This window comes from Aethalodelphis obliquidens, unplaced genomic scaffold (assembly GCF_003676395.1).
Source record: "Aethalodelphis obliquidens isolate GAN/ISIS:26980383/991018 unplaced genomic scaffold, ASM367639v1 scaffold22, whole genome shotgun sequence".
In the NCBI taxonomy this organism is placed as follows: domain Eukaryota; kingdom Metazoa; phylum Chordata; class Mammalia; order Artiodactyla; family Delphinidae; genus Aethalodelphis; species Aethalodelphis obliquidens.
In genome coordinates, this window is record NW_020837966.1 from 780513 (window position 1) to 795546 (window position 15034).

At 49.9% G+C, this 15034-nt stretch overlaps 1 protein-coding gene across 1 annotated transcript in view; it reads left to right on the forward strand.

Annotated features, from left to right (window-relative positions):
• The window catches only part of DOCK3 (dedicator of cytokinesis 3), a 409735-nt gene that overhangs the window by 385016 nt on the left and 9685 nt on the right, over positions 1 to 15034 (forward strand). The window contains exons 39-48 of the mRNA XM_027120931.1: positions 714 to 818; positions 4902 to 5043; positions 6051 to 6217; positions 6370 to 6456; positions 6935 to 7114; positions 7736 to 7819; positions 7950 to 8066; positions 9767 to 9888; positions 11132 to 11270; positions 11781 to 11928. Of these exons, the coding sequence (XP_026976732.1) occupies positions 714 to 818; positions 4902 to 5043; positions 6051 to 6217; positions 6370 to 6456; positions 6935 to 7114; positions 7736 to 7819; positions 7950 to 8066; positions 9767 to 9888; positions 11132 to 11270; positions 11781 to 11928 (1291 nt within the window). The remainder of the gene's footprint in view (positions 1 to 713; positions 819 to 4901; positions 5044 to 6050; positions 6218 to 6369; positions 6457 to 6934; positions 7115 to 7735; positions 7820 to 7949; positions 8067 to 9766; positions 9889 to 11131; positions 11271 to 11780; positions 11929 to 15034) is intronic.

Genomic DNA, 15034 nt, shown 5'->3' on the forward strand with positions numbered 1-15034 from the left:
GTTCTCTAGCAATAGCATTTTGACTGGTCTTTGAAGGCCGCTGCCCCCGGCAGGCTGGCTTGATTGAGCGCGTTAGGGCTGTCTTCCCAGTCAGATTTCAGTGAGTTTTTCTGAACCTGAAGCCAGGCCAGCCAAGACTAAAAAACTTATCGACCTTGGTAATACCAGATGTCATGGATATTAGTTCAACTTTTAAAGTTTAAAATCTCCTCAACTGGGACCAGTACGAGTGATGCTGGCACCTAAGCCTTCCTCATTCTGTTGGCATCGAGTCAGATGATAAATGAACAAGAGCAATGCAGATGGACTGATGGAAAATGGTGCCACCTGTAAGCAACACTAGCTTACACTCAATTGGTGTAGTGAGTGTCAGTCAAAACCAGGAATTCCTGAGCAAAAAAAGGAAGTCCATGTTAAATGTGTATCCCTGAAAGTACAGGAAGCCTGAGCCTCTTTGGGGCTGAGTCCACTCATTGGGAAGGACACTCCAAGCAGCCTCTCAGGGCTGCTTCACCATCAGGTGACAATGGAGAGTGAAGACTTCCTCTCCATCAGGCAGTTCCCCAGGGAGAGGTTGATCAGGGCTAGGGGCTCACTTTTTATCTAGACCAAGTCACCATGTTCTCTTTCCAAAAGACAGTGTCTACTTAGGCCTGGGAGAACTTGCTTTGGACACCACTAGCAGTCAAGCCAACTGCCTTTCTCGTTCACAGAAAATGGAGGCCAGCTACTATGACAACATCACGGAGCAGCAACGCCTGGAGCCTGAGTTCTTTCGGGTCGGCTTCTATGGCAGGAAGTTTCCTTTTTTCCTTCGGGTGAGTCCATTCAGGTAGTCACAAGAACTTCTATCATATTTTACACGTAAGTTATTTATAACCTGTTTTTTTTTAACCTTTTTCCTATTCTATTGAATACTTCTTTTTGAAGGAATGACCAGCCAACAAAAAGCATTTGACTTAATTTGACTGGACTGGCTACCAACTTTAGACTCTGTTTCTCTCTGCAGTACTGTTTTGTAGCTACCTGGAATGTATGAGGGTGGTTTTCTTACCAAATCAACCAAGTTCCTGCAGGAAATGACCAGGGTGTGAGAATGTCCCATAGGTATGTTTAGAAACCTTCCAACTTCTGTTTCCAGTGCCTGGAATTCTCCAGTGTGACTGTTCTCAGCCAGACAGGACCTCAGTACAGCCCTGACCTCAACAGTAGGCGGTACCGCCAGGGTGGAGAATTATTGATTTGAGAGATTTCAGAGGATAGTCCCCTTGCTCCTGGGGTTTGTGGGAGCTGCCAAACATTGGATTTGGCTGTGGAAGGCCTTTCCTAGGCAGCCAGTTCTCTGGCCCATGATGATTACAGCCATTTTCCTCCACCATTGCTGGAAAGGCTGAGCTGGTATATAAACAGAGTGGAAGGAATGACTGAGCATAGACATACTGACACCAGTTAAACAGTTGCGATTTTTTTTCTCTTTAATCAGCACAACCCAGAGGCTCCAGGAGAAGTCAGCCTGGGCTTGTAGGCTGTAGCCCACACGGATTTGCTGTTCCCAAATGACCTAAACGAAGCTGTGCTGATGCAAGAGCCCCAGGGCTGCAGTTGAGACCTAAGAGTAGCTCCGATTGTCCCCAGTTCCAGTATCATACTAAGGTTCAGTGTCCAGGAAGCAGCTGGGAAAATTCATAGGATTCCCTTGATGTGTTTGGGATCCTATCTTACTGGGGAAATTGCTTTAGCCAGTGAGCAATAAGCTTGGTATCTCATCAAAGGTCAACTGAGCTTAATGGCTCCTTACAAAAAGCCAGTCTGCTAAGCAACAAAGTCCAGGCTGACTACATTTCAGATGTAAGGCAGGTCAACATGCACATTTCTTGGGCAGTAATCATTATAGGTTAAAATGAAAGTGATTTCTGCAGGAACTAGCAATAGTGATAGGGACAGCAAGCACACTCTGCCTGATCATGATCCCCAGAAGGCTCTAAGTCTATTGCACAGGAGTGTTTATAGTAGCAGAATGTGAATAAGTAGAGGATCTCCTCAGGAGACTGGACCTCCTTCATTCTCTAGGGACCATCCAGTCCAGGCATATCAGAAGTGGCATGTTTGTTGCCCCCATCAGCATAGATCGTACAACAGCAGTGGGGGTAAAGGTCAACAGAAGAGAAAGAAGGAAAAAAAAGAAAGAAAGAAGGAATAGTACAAGAATTAGAAACCAAAAGCATCTCTAGAAAGCCCTTTGATAAGCTAATGATTATAGCCCTGTAAGTTATTTCTTTCGCATTTTATCTTTGCAAATTATGCTTGTCATTTTATTCTCCTTGTTTAGTCCCACAATTTGTATGTCATCAACCAGATTTTACTCCAAAACATCATTATTTTGAGTATTACAAAATCAGGCCCTGATGTTCCCCATTTCTGTCTTTGTCAAGCAGGAGGTCTCCATCACGGTTCCACCTGGCTCCCACCCCTCATGCTCATGTCACACGGAACATCAGTATCTCAGGGCTCTCAGAGCTTTCTGACAAGTAGGACCTGGCATAGTACCTGCATCTGAGCCATTCATACCGTGTTCTCAAGTGACAGTCTAAATGTTCAAACATGGTTTCAAGGGTGCCAGTAATGGAGGAAAAATAACAAGAGGTGTTAGGAAATATCATCCATCAGTCCGTCCTCATTTCCACACTAGGAGCTATGTTTCATGCATACAAATCTGCCTGGCCTGGCTACATGCTGCCTTCCCTTCCCTCAGCTGCTCAGTTCATCTGTGGCAAATGGAATAAGTCCAGTGGAGGTAGCCGTTTGCCTTGTAAATGGCAAGGGCAAAATGGAAAGCAGTGGCAGCCAGATCTGTCTCATGTAGGGATGCTGGGGCTCTCGCCTGAGCAGACTTGAAAGCAGCAACCAGCCTCAAGGTCAATGCTCTGTGCCTTCCTCCTGCTGGGTCTTCCCCAGCACACTAGGCTACTCTTTCACCTTCCCACATAGGCCATCTATTACTCTAGCTCTGTCAGCTTGAGTTCTCTGGACCATCTGCCCGTCTTGCCTCACAAATGTGATTATCTGCTAATCTGCATGGAGACAGGAAAACATCCAGCCCTCCCTCCTTGGGGGAATTTCTGTTTCTCTTCATTTGACTCATGAACAGACACTGGAGAGGATTGTACGTTTGTGAGTGGATATGAAAAGGCCAGTTCTAAACAGTTACCTTCTTTGTCAATTCTCCTTATCAAGCAAGGGACTTAGAAATGTCTCTGTCCTCTGTCTGTTCCACTGGAGAGGCCAGCCTGCTCCTCCTGACCTTGACTTCCCTTCCAGTGTTGCCTTTCATTCTGATCCATCTGGACATGTGGCCTAGCCTTAGCTGAGTTCTCCCATAGTAAGAGAAGAAGTGAAAAGTGGGCAAAAATCCTATTCCAAAAAGGCTGAGGTCATCCACAGCCTGGCCTGTGATTATCCCTGTACTGGGAAACGTAGGGCTGGCCCTGTGGAACCTCTCTCTCCCCCTTCCTCTGAAGACGTGCCAAGAGGGGCTGCCAGTGCCTGACACCCTTTGTCAAAGTGAATCTAGTGAGGCAGCTAGGCAGGCAGACAGATGTCACCAGAGAGCTTCAGAGGAGCCTCCTCCAGCCACTCACTCTTGAACAGCTGTGAGGTAGGCAGAGCAGCAGGGTTGAAGGTGCCTTGTCATGCCTTCCGTACACAAAGAGAAAAACTGAGTCCTAACCTGTACCAAATATGATGTAACATGAGGTTTTAAGAAATCTGTAATTGGGGACTTCCCTGGTGGCACAGTAGTTAAAAATCCACCTGCCAATGCGGGGGACACAGGTTCGATCCCTGGTCCAGGAAGATCCCACATGTCGTGGAGCAGCTAAGCTCGTGCACCACAACTACTGAGCCTGCACTCTAGAGCCCGCGAGCCACAACTGCTGAGCCCACGTGCCACAACTACTGAAGCCTGCGCGCCGAGAGCCCGTGCTCCACAACAAGAGAAGCCACTGCAATGAGAAGCCCGTGCACCGCAACAGAGTAGCCCCCACTCGCCGCAACTAGAGAAAGCCCATGTGCAGCAATGAAGACCCAACGCAGCCAAAACTAAATAAATTTATTTTTTTTAAAAAAAGAAAAAGGGCTTCCCTGGTGGCGCAGTGGTTGAGGGTCTGCCTGCCGATGCAGGGGACATGGGTTTGCGCCTCAGTCCAGGAAGATCCCACATGCCACGGAGCGGCTGGGCCCATGAGCCATGGCCGCTGAGCCTGCGCATCCAGAGCCTGTGCTCTGCAACGGGAGAGGCCACAACAGTGAGAGGCCCGCGTACCGCAAAAAAAAAAAAAAAAAAAAGTGACCCTACGAAAGCACACACCTGATCACCCCCTTTTCTAAATTATTTGGTGGCACCCATAGTGATACTCCTTGGCACACACCTGCAGGCATGTTCAGTCACCCTCCCACCAGTTCTCCACAAGCACCTTCCTTCTAGCTGTGCCTTTTCCTGTCTTGGCTTGTGGCCCTGGTTGTCATTGTACCCACATAGATTGCCCCCCACTCTTCTCTACTGCGCTAACCCAGGTGGACCTTCCAAGGACTCTTTTCAGGCATGGCTATTTCCAAAATCTCACCCCGCCTCCCCGCTTGCATCCCTTCCTGTGTGAGGAGCCCTCCCTCCCTCAAGCTTCCTGCAGCCTTTGCCGTACCTCCCACCCCGGGCTGTCACACCACAGTGCAGTTCTCCCTTCTGCTGTCCCTTACCCTTCTTGACCATCATTTCCCTTAAGGCAGAGACTTAGTGCTGTGTCCATGCCTACCACAGGGGTTCCTAGGACACGTCTGTGGGATGAGGATGCAGGGGATGGGTGGCAGCAGGCGAGGCATTGAGTGTGCTCTCCCATTTGTGGCAGAACAAAGAATATGTGTGCCGTGGCCACGACTACGAGAGGCTGGAGGCCTTCCAGCAGAGGATGCTCAGTGAGTTCCCACAGGCTGTCGCCATGCAGCACCCCAACCACCCTGATGACACCATCCTGCAGTGTGATGCCCAGTGTATCTTTTGACACTTAGTAGGGGAAGGAGGGCTGGGATCCTGGGAGGTGAGGCCTACCCAGTCAGCTACCCCTCTGCCATGTCCTTGGCCATACAGGCCAGGTTACCTGTAAGTCCTGAAGCAGAGTGTGTTCTCGTTACTGACTGACACTTAGCAGGGCACTCGTGCTTCACAGAGGGGCCGTGGCATGCCCTTAGCCATGGGGGCCTGGTCATCAGCTGAACTTCAGGGGGACCTTTATCCCTCTGGTTGGCTGCTGCCAGCACCTGAGTCCCCACCCTGCCATATGAAGGGTCTGCCTAGGCAGCCAGCAGCAATCACTGTGGACTCTTGCTGCAGGGATACTCCACTTCTGTGTCCTGCTCTACTCCCACGTGCATCTGTTGTTACCCAGAGCCTTTGCCAGCAGGACGGAGGCACAGCTCTGTGGATGGGGGTGGAGACGGGGGGTCTGAGGCACTTGGAAGTCTGAATGCAAACACTGGCCTGCCCCTCATTCCCCACACACAGCTTCCTTGAACACCTCATGACGGTTGCCATGACTGTAGCAAGCTTGTTCCAGAGAGAGGAGGGCAGGTAGACTCCCATATGTTATCTCGCCACAGAGATCCCAAAGAGTACTTTGTTAAAATGTTGTTTTGCAGTAAATACAGTTTACCCACAGTGGGCAGACCCAGGCTCTTGCAGCTTTTTCATTCTGTGGGGTGGGCACCTGCATTCTCCTGACCCCTTTCCCTTCTTTCTTAAAGGGGCACTGGAGAACACCTAGCTGTTGACATCTCACCTTGGCTGCGTGCTCAGGAGACTGACTGCTGGAGCAGGGAGAGGGGCAGTTAGGGAGATTCGGTCTGTGTTTGGGTCTGATCTGCCTCTTGAAATGCTGCTGCTGCCAGTAGGGAACAGGGGCTGTGGTGTTCCTCTCTCCTTTGGGGGGATGACAGGGGTCAGCCACTCAGGTCCATCTCTCTTTCAGTCTCTCTGGGTTTCTCCTTCACTTCCTGCCCAGACTTGCAGATCTATGCAGTGACGCCCATTCCAGATTATGTGGACGTCCTGCAGATGGACAGGGTCCCAGATCGCGTCAAGAGCTTCTACCGCGTCAACAATGTGAGGAAGTTCCGGTACGACAGGCCTTTTCACAAAGGCCCCAAGGACAAGGAGAATGAATTCAAGGTGAACAAATCTAGGGAAGTGGGGGCAGTGCTTATAGCGAGGCCGGGGCAAGCCCCACATTCTCAGGAGCTCATCAGTGTCTCACCCTTCGGGCAGGCAGGGCATGGTAAAAATCACTTAATGGCCTAAACCTACCTGTGCCTTCCCTGCAGAGCCTGTGGATCGAGCGCACCACGCTGACCCTGACCCACAGCTTGCCTGGCATCTCTCGGTGGTTCGAAGTGGAGAGGAGGGAGCTGGTGAGACACATTTCAGATGGGGCTCATTTTCACAGCTGCTTCCTCAGTTCTTGCTTTGGGGGCTTTTCTCTAAGGACTGAAGAGAGAGAAAGAGTGCTTAGGCCGCCTGCCTGGCCTAGGCTGCTACAGGCAGTCCTTTGCTGGAGGCTTTGTGCACCTTCGTTCTCTCATTTAATATTCACAACACCCTTAGGCACCAGGTATTTTTTTTCTCACAATTTGTGAATGCAGAAACTATTCTCTGAAGTTCAGGAAGCCAGAGACCTCTGACTTCAGAACTGGTGCTCTTCCCTGTTTACTGTACTTCTAAGTGCCTACAGATTAGAAGAGGAAATTAGAAAGGGCTCAGGGAGTCCCAACTCCACAGGAACAAGGGCGGGGAATCAGAATCACAGGTCACAGATCCCTGCTGTCAGGACTGTGATGAGGGAGGGGTTGACATTGTGCCTGGGATGACACCATTGCTGTGTGCCCCCAGGTGGAGGTGAGCCCCCTGGAGAATGCCATCCAAGTGGTTGAGAATAAGAACCAGGAGCTGCGGGCCCTGATCAGCCAGTATCAGCACAAGCAGGTGCATGGCAACATCAACCTGCTCAGCATGTGCCTGAATGGCGTCATTGACGCCGCTGTCAACGGAGGCATTGCACGCTACCAAGAGGTGAGCTGGGGTCCCAGACTAAACCCTGGCTGGGAAAGCAGTTCTCAGGCGCCTCTCCTTGAGATTCCAGCCTCTTAGGGAAGCCTTCTCAACAAGCCCTCTCCTGGCTGTGCCTCAGCTGACCAAGGATGGTCCTGGGATGAAGCCTTAAGCTCCCTGCCACTCCCTGTTTCCATTGTTCCCCCTCTCTGATGGGGCCTTTTCTTCCTTTTTATTCTCTGAACTCTGACAGATGGGTAATCCATCTGATGATGGAAGGATATTAAGTGGCCTCCAAGAGGAGCCTGAGAGCCCAGCCCTTCACGAGAAGTGAGTTGTGGGCTCGCTAAGAGACTAGTCCCCTCACCCTGGCCACCAGCCCTGCCTGCCCTACCCAAGCCAGCAAGGCTCCATGAGGGGCTGAGACCAGCATTCAGGCTTAGATTACTTGGTCACCTTTGGTCCTTCTTAAGACACAAAAAAACACATCTGTGATTGCTGGAGGTTCAAGCAGGCCAAGCTAGAGGTACGTTGGTGTGTGTACCTGCTAGGAGGCAGCCCGGCTACCTTTCAGGTGGCACCTTCAGACTCTTAGTAGTAGCCCTGGGAAGAGTCTTCCTGACTTGGCCTTTTCTTTCACAGGCCTTCTTTGATAAAGATTACATCACCAAGCACCCAGGAGATGCTGAGAAGATCACTCAGCTCAAGGAACTCATGCAAGAGCAGGTATGTCTTGCCAGGGTTGGAGGCCAGTGTCTAGGAGGGAAAGGCTAGGCACCACACGATAGCTGGATAGCTGCAGCACCCAAGGTCTGCTCCTTGGCTAACGGAGTAGTGTTGTCTATCACCCTACTAGGTTCATGTTCTTGGAGTCGGGCTGGCAGTTCATGAGAAGTTCGTGCACCCAGAAATGCGCCCTCTGCATAAGAAGCTGATTGATCAGTTCCAGATGATGCGGGCCAGTCTCTACCATGTAAGCTGATCCCTGTCCTGTTCCTGCTGCAGTATCACAGGTGTCACTTCCTCCAGACCTGTGCAGCAAGCCAAAGGAAGTGGGGTGGGAAGAGGGGCTGGAGAGGCGAACATGAAGGAAAAGCTGTTCCCACCCCAGGATAGCAGGAGGCAGAGGTGGGTGCTCTAGCCAGGGGAAGGACACCCAGTATCCTCTTATTCACTTCCTCCCTAAGAAGGAGTCATATTCAAGGACAGAGAATGTCCTTGAATGCACTGTGCTGGTGAAGAGAGGTTTTCATATGAGGAGGAAAAGTTTACGGCCCACATGCAGGGATCTCTTTGGAGATATTTTTCATCCCAAGAACCTACAGAGGTAAGGCATAGCCTGAGCCAGTCTTCTCTCCTCCCTCTCCCTCTTTCCCCTCTCTTTCCCCTGCCTCTTTAACCCCCTGCCTCCCTTCCCTCCCTCTTCCTCCATCATGTCTGATGACCCAGGCTTACATCTGAGAAAGCCTAGGCTGGGCAGTACTTTTGTACTGGCCTCTCTTAGAAGGGTCAGGCAGGTTCTGGGGCTGGCCCAGGCCCCAGAAGATCTCCCTGACTCTGACCTGCCTCCTAGGTCTCCATGGCAGGGCTTGACCCAAGGACTGATGCACACAAGCAGAAGCAGGGCCTGTATTCTGGGGCTAGTTTCCCTCCAGGGGTCTTACAGGGAATGCTGTCTGGCTGAGAGCAGGCTTCAGGTGGTATTGAGCACAAACTTCTGGTCTCTCTGTGTGTGAACTTCCCCATCACAGCAGGTGAGCCAGGCAAGCTAGAGCCTGGCCACTGGGGGAGCTCTCTAGCATGCAGGCTGTCAGGTCACTGCAGGAAAAGGCACAAAATGCTCACCCACATACCTCAGGGTCTCCAGGGCATACATGGAGGTGTCCTCTCCAGCTGCAGAAGCACATTTCAGCCTTCTGCTTGCTTTGGAAGAAGGGAGTGGAAAACCTCCTGCTTCTTCAGGGCAAGCTCAGAAACATTCCCAGTGCACCTAAGGCCCACAGATTGTGAAGGACTTCAGGAAACCTGGACAGTTGTGCTTTGTTTCCTCAGAGTCACAAATAGGGACTCAAACCAATGTGCTGTCACCCAGGAGGATTTGGGATCAAAAGTTTCTGCCAAGATGTCTACATACTTAATTATGCAAAAATAGAACTGTACTGTTTTCTAATTACTTGCATCAGGATTTTGTGTCCTGTCTCCCCATAGACTGTGTCACAGACAACTTAACCCAGGTCACTGAGAGCTGGGCCATTTAGCAATCCAATAAAACCCAACTCCAGTTCTTATGTAAGAGGTGTCCACTGTCTGACAGATGATAATCAGCTCTTCCTCTCCTGTTTCCCAGCTCTTGTTCTACTTTTTCTATAGTGATAAATGCCTGTTAACACACTCTTGTGAACTCAGACCAACCTCAGCCTACTCCAGATGTGCTCTTAGTGGGTTGACCTAGGCCTCACAGCCTCTTCCCCAGGCTGTGGTGTGGTTAGGAGGGTGCTTTGGTCGTGAAGGGGTCACTGCCCAAAAGAAGCCAGTAGTAGTTCAGGTTCAGCCAACAGTATATGATTTTTTTTTCATTTACATTCCTGCCACCAGCCTGCTTTTCCCTCTCACCTCTTAATTACTTTTTTATTCTTAATTATTTATTATGAAGGGGCATTCGTTTCTCAACAGGAGTTTCCGGGTTTGGACAAGCTAAGTCCTGCATGTTCAGGCACCAGCACCCCACGGGGAAATGTCCTAGCATCCCATAGCCCCATGAGCCCAGAGAACATCAAGATGACCCACCGGCACAGGTATGGCTTTAGGGCTGAGGAGGGTCCCCTCCACAAAGGTAAGTCTGAATGTCAAAGATCAGAGCAAGGAAGTCCAAAATAGTGCTTGTGTGTACGCACATGCCCTCTTACCCATGTGCACAGCAAACACACAGCTCCTGCTACAGGATCTACACTCTGCATCCAGTCATCCTGGGTGACAGAGGAGTATACATGGTATTGTGGGAACACGGAGGAGGGGGCATTTGGGGTAAGTCTTGAAGGGTAAGTAGAAGTTTGCTGCGCAGAAAAGAGTTGGTGTTAGGAAGGTGATGGAGCAAGATCCGGGCAAACTCACTAACATGTGCAGACACCTCAAGATATGAGCAAGCCAGTCTGCTCAGCACTACAGGGAGAGCCAAGTGGCTGGAATGCAGGATTCCAGGGCATGGAAGAGGGCCAGGACCAGCTCTGGATGGGCTCGCTTCATTCAGGCCTTTGGACTTGATCCCAGGGTGAATGAGGATCACCAGTTGGTTTTAAGGAAGAGGACAACATGGTGATGTGGACATCAAGGCGTCCCTGCTCTGCACTCAGGAGTCCTGGTCGCGAGGGCTCCACTGGGGAGACTTCAAGTCTCCAGGGCAGGAAGCCCAGGCCAGGGGATGACCCTGGAGAGGAGCCCTCACTTGGCTTTGTTTTCCAATGTGAGCAGCAAGTCAGCACAGAGGGTACTCAGCAAATAAGAAGGAATGAATGAATGGGGGGCTGCCTAGAACTGATAGAAGAGAACTGTTGGCAAGCCTGTGGCCACAGAGATGGAAGGAGGCCAGCAGATGGTTCACAGCCAGCTATTTCGATAGCTTCCCCAAACCAGGAAGATACCCTGACCTAGGAGCAGATCCTATCCGGGTGTAGGTACTGGCTCAGGTAAACACCCCATAGCAAGGAGGACCTGGGATCCTTGACCTGATTCAGCATATCTCTCATTCCTCCTGCGACACTGGTGATGTCATCAGACTGAGTGGCCATAAACCATTTAACTCTAGGTCAAGGCTATGCCAAGCTACCGTTGGCCCTCCCAGACTAGGGGCCTCTGGTGGGGTTCAGGACTGCTGCAGGCCTCAGATGGGTATGAGCATTGGCTATGGAACCATCCAAACCAGTGATGGCTAAGGCTTGGGGATGGCTGTTTTATACACACCCATGACTCTCCCTCTCACCACCTAGCAAAATGTCTCAGCTCCAGACCTGACTCCTCCCTATCTCCCACTCTTGTTCACAGCCCCATGAACTTGATGGGGACCGGCCGCCATTCATCATCCTCTCTCTCCTCACACACATCTAGCGAAGCTGGAAACGTGGTGATGTTGGGTGACAGCTCCATGGGCGAGGCTCCTGAGGACCTGTACCATCACATGCAGGTACAAGAACTGTCCAGGGAGAATGGGCCAGGGCACCATACCTAGAGGATTCACCTCTCTGCTGGCCTGAGGACTGGCATCCCTGCCTAGTTCTCTTGTTCCTGAATTCAGAACACCCAGAGCTATGGCAAAACTGCCTTCCCTCCACACCATCCCATGTTGCACTTCCCAGGCCTTCTTTCCCAAGAAGGAAATCTAGCTTCAGTCCTGGCTACTCTTAGAGATCCCATGGGAAAGCTCCTCTGACAGATTGCCTTCCTTCCTGGCATTCCTGATGGCTAAGTCCTGCTTCCTCCATGGGCACCATCACTAGAATCTACCCAGCAGCCCTGCTTCTTTGGGGTTATAGGTGACCCTTAGTGCTGGCCATCAGCCGGTCCTCCATCAGGGCAAGGGTACAGTATCAGACACTGGGTCTGGGCACCTCATGGCATGAAGAAGCCAACTCTGGGCCAGTCTACAATCCTGGCCATTCAGACCTCTATCCTGCTAATTTTTCTCCCTTTGCAGCTCGCGTATCCCAACCCCAGGTACCAGGGCTCAGTCACCAACGTCTCTGTTCTGTCCTCGTCCCAGGCAAGCCCTTCTTCCTCCAGCCTGAGTTCCACTCACTCAGCACCATCCCAGATGATTACCTCTGCCCCTTCCAGTGCCCGAGGTAAGGATGGCAGGGCGCTGCTTGCAGAAGGGAGAGGAGAGAGCCTCCTGGGCCCCACTTGTCCTCCTCTCATCTGTGGCTATGTCTTTGAAAGTGGCCCTGTGACTTAGAGAATGCTCACCTGCGCTTTTAGTACCAAGGACTCGAGGGGTCCTACCTCCAAATCTTTTTCTCTTGCTGGCCTCAGACCCTGCTCGGAGCAGTGGTTGCAGCTATGCTGCCACCAAGGTAGCTAGCCATCGCATCTCCACCTCAGTAAGAGGACACACAGCCTAGGGGAAAGCTCAGTTCTTTTCCATTGAAGTGTTTGCAAGAATAAAGCTCAAAGTTAAGGCAAAAGTGAGTTTTGTCTTGAATAATCAAACATGATGAAAAAGTATGAAAATTAAATTTGAAGACTAAAATTAACCCTGGAAAATATTATTATAAACGGTAACAACAGCCAAAAAATCTTTGTTCAGTTGGGAAAGTGTTAATCAGGAGAGATGGCTCTGTAAAAAGCTATTAACTTTGCCAATTATTGCTTGATTTCTTCTTCAGTTGAATAAATATTGTTCTGAGCCAGCATCTTTTTCACATTCTGATTCTAATTCCTGCAGTAAAATTTGATTCTCTGTCCTTTTAGATAGAAGCATTCACAGTGGAATGGAAATTAGCTATGGTGACTAAAATCTAGCACTTCCCAGGGTTGGCTGTGCAGAATAGTAGCAGAAGAGAGTGGTGAGCTGGTCACTGGCTGTTGCTTCCAGGCTTCAGAGGGGTGGAGTCTCTTTGTTCTTCTCATTATTATGAAGATAAACAGAAATAGCACAAATGTATGACATAGAGGGTCGTTGAGGGAAAAAAAAAAACCTTTTCTTTCATAGCACGCAAACCTGAAAGGCCCACAGTAGCAGTGATGGAGAGAGAGATGCAGTGGCCAACTGGGAAAAGCCTCAGCTGACAGCAGAAGGGGGGTAAGGCTGCAACAGGCAGAGTTACAGACTTTCACCTGAAGCATCCAGCCCAACCCCTCATTCCCTGTGGAGGAAACAGGTCCAGTGAGAGGGGCTTAAGGCCATCCAACCAGTTTGTGGCCAAGTTGATTTTGGAGTTTGAGTCTTTACACTTGCCAGCCATCAGTCTGATGCCCATTCCACTTCCATGATTGCCTCCCTAACATGGACCAAGGCACTCAAAAAAGGGGAGCCAGCATTTGGAAGCAGGTATTTCTAGTGTTAAAGAAGAAAAATGATCCAACAAATGGGTGCATGTTGAAGATTTGTCAGTATGTGAGGGCTGCAAACATAGAGAAGCAACAGTGATTTGTGCTATAAAGGTATGTCAAAAGATGGTTTGGAGAATAAAAAGGAAGGAAACCCTGATAAGTCAGCCATGACTTCTGTAGTGGAGGTTAGCATTTGCAGTGTCTTAAGGTAATGCTCCTGAATAGAGCTGCAGAAACAGATTTTGTAATCTAATCTGTTGTGTGGGTTTTTTCCTAACCTGAACACTCTCTAAGATATACTCAGCCATATCTAAGTCTGTAGCTGGGTATTCTTGCTGAAGTCAGATCTCTGAACCATGATTATCGATAAAAACAGAGGCAGCAAAGGATGGACATTTTAACTCACTTCACTCTGACATTGCTCAGACACTTCCCCTAGGCAGTGCCCGGTACTCGGTGCCCTAAAGAGGACAAAGACGCCATCAGGGACCTCACAGTCTTTCTGGTACCACGTTTGTCCTTCCAGCTAACGATATACTAATCTATTCCCTCATCAAGCTTTTACGAGTGCTCAGTAAGAAGTCTGCGTTGCTCTTACACCCTCAGAGTTGAATAGAGAGAAGTTATGTTCTCCCTGTTTGGAAGTGATCTCTTTTTATTTCAAATGGCTTGGTTATCAATTGCTGCATAATAAACCACCCACCAAAACTTAGCGGCTTAAAACCACAATTTATTATCATCTTGCGTGATTCTGTGGGTTAACAGGGCTCACTGAGCAATTCTCAGTTTGCAGTCTCTCATGAGCTTGCAGTCAGATGTCACTGGGGGCTGGAATCATCTCAAGACTCAACTAGGCTGGACATCCAAGATGCCTCGCTCACGTGGCTGGCAGGTGATAGTACCTGTCAGCCGGGAGCTCAGCTGGGGCTGTCAACCTGAGTTCCTACGTATGACCTCTCTCTGTAGCTTGAGCTTCTCACAGCATGCAACCGATTTTCCCCAGAGCAAGCATTCCAAGACACCCAGGCAAAAGCTGCAAGACTTCTTATTACCCAGCCTTGGAAGTCCCAGAACATCCCTTTTGCCACATTCTGTTGGTTAATCAAGTCACTAAGGCCAACCCAAATACCAGGGTGTGGAATAAGACTGCACCTCATGATGTGAGGAGTGGCATGTGCGTTTTGGGAGGGAAGGCATTGATGGTCGCCATCTCTGGAGGTAAGCTATCATGATGGTCAAACTCTAGAGTATCATATAATGAAAGGCTGATAGGAGCTCCCTCCTTTTCTGGAGTAGATATGAAGTATAAAAGTGAACAAAATGGTTAAATAGAACTGGGCCCAAAGCGGGGAATCGTGATAAGAGCAGAGGCTATTAAGAAAGAGCGGGAAGTCACTTCTAGGCTACAACACCCATGCAATCCATGTGTAGGCCCATCTGGAGAAAACCATGGGCCCAGCATGTGTCAGGCCCACATGTGAGAGAAGATACAGACTGTGACCTGGTGTCATACAGGAAGATTGATATTTTTAGATAAATGTGGGAGGTGAAGTAGTAGATGCACTGGGGTCACCGAAGAAACAGAATGGCCCACTCTGGGGTTTGTGTCTGATGTTACGGATGAGGGGAAGGCTTTCATGGAGAGTGTTCTGGAGACTCCTTTGCATTGGAGTCACTTTCCCCACTCCCAGGAGTGGTCATGTCACCAATAGCCTTCCTTGCCGTGCCCATTGACACTCTGCTGTGGTTCTTGTTGCTTTGGAAACCTTCAAGTTGAATGGCCTGCAAGGCATAGTCTAAACTCTTTACGTCCGCAGCGCCCCCTGGTGGTCAAAAGGCTGAGTGGGGCTAGGAAACATGGAGATTTTGATTGATCCTCCTTGAATAACTCAGTCATGC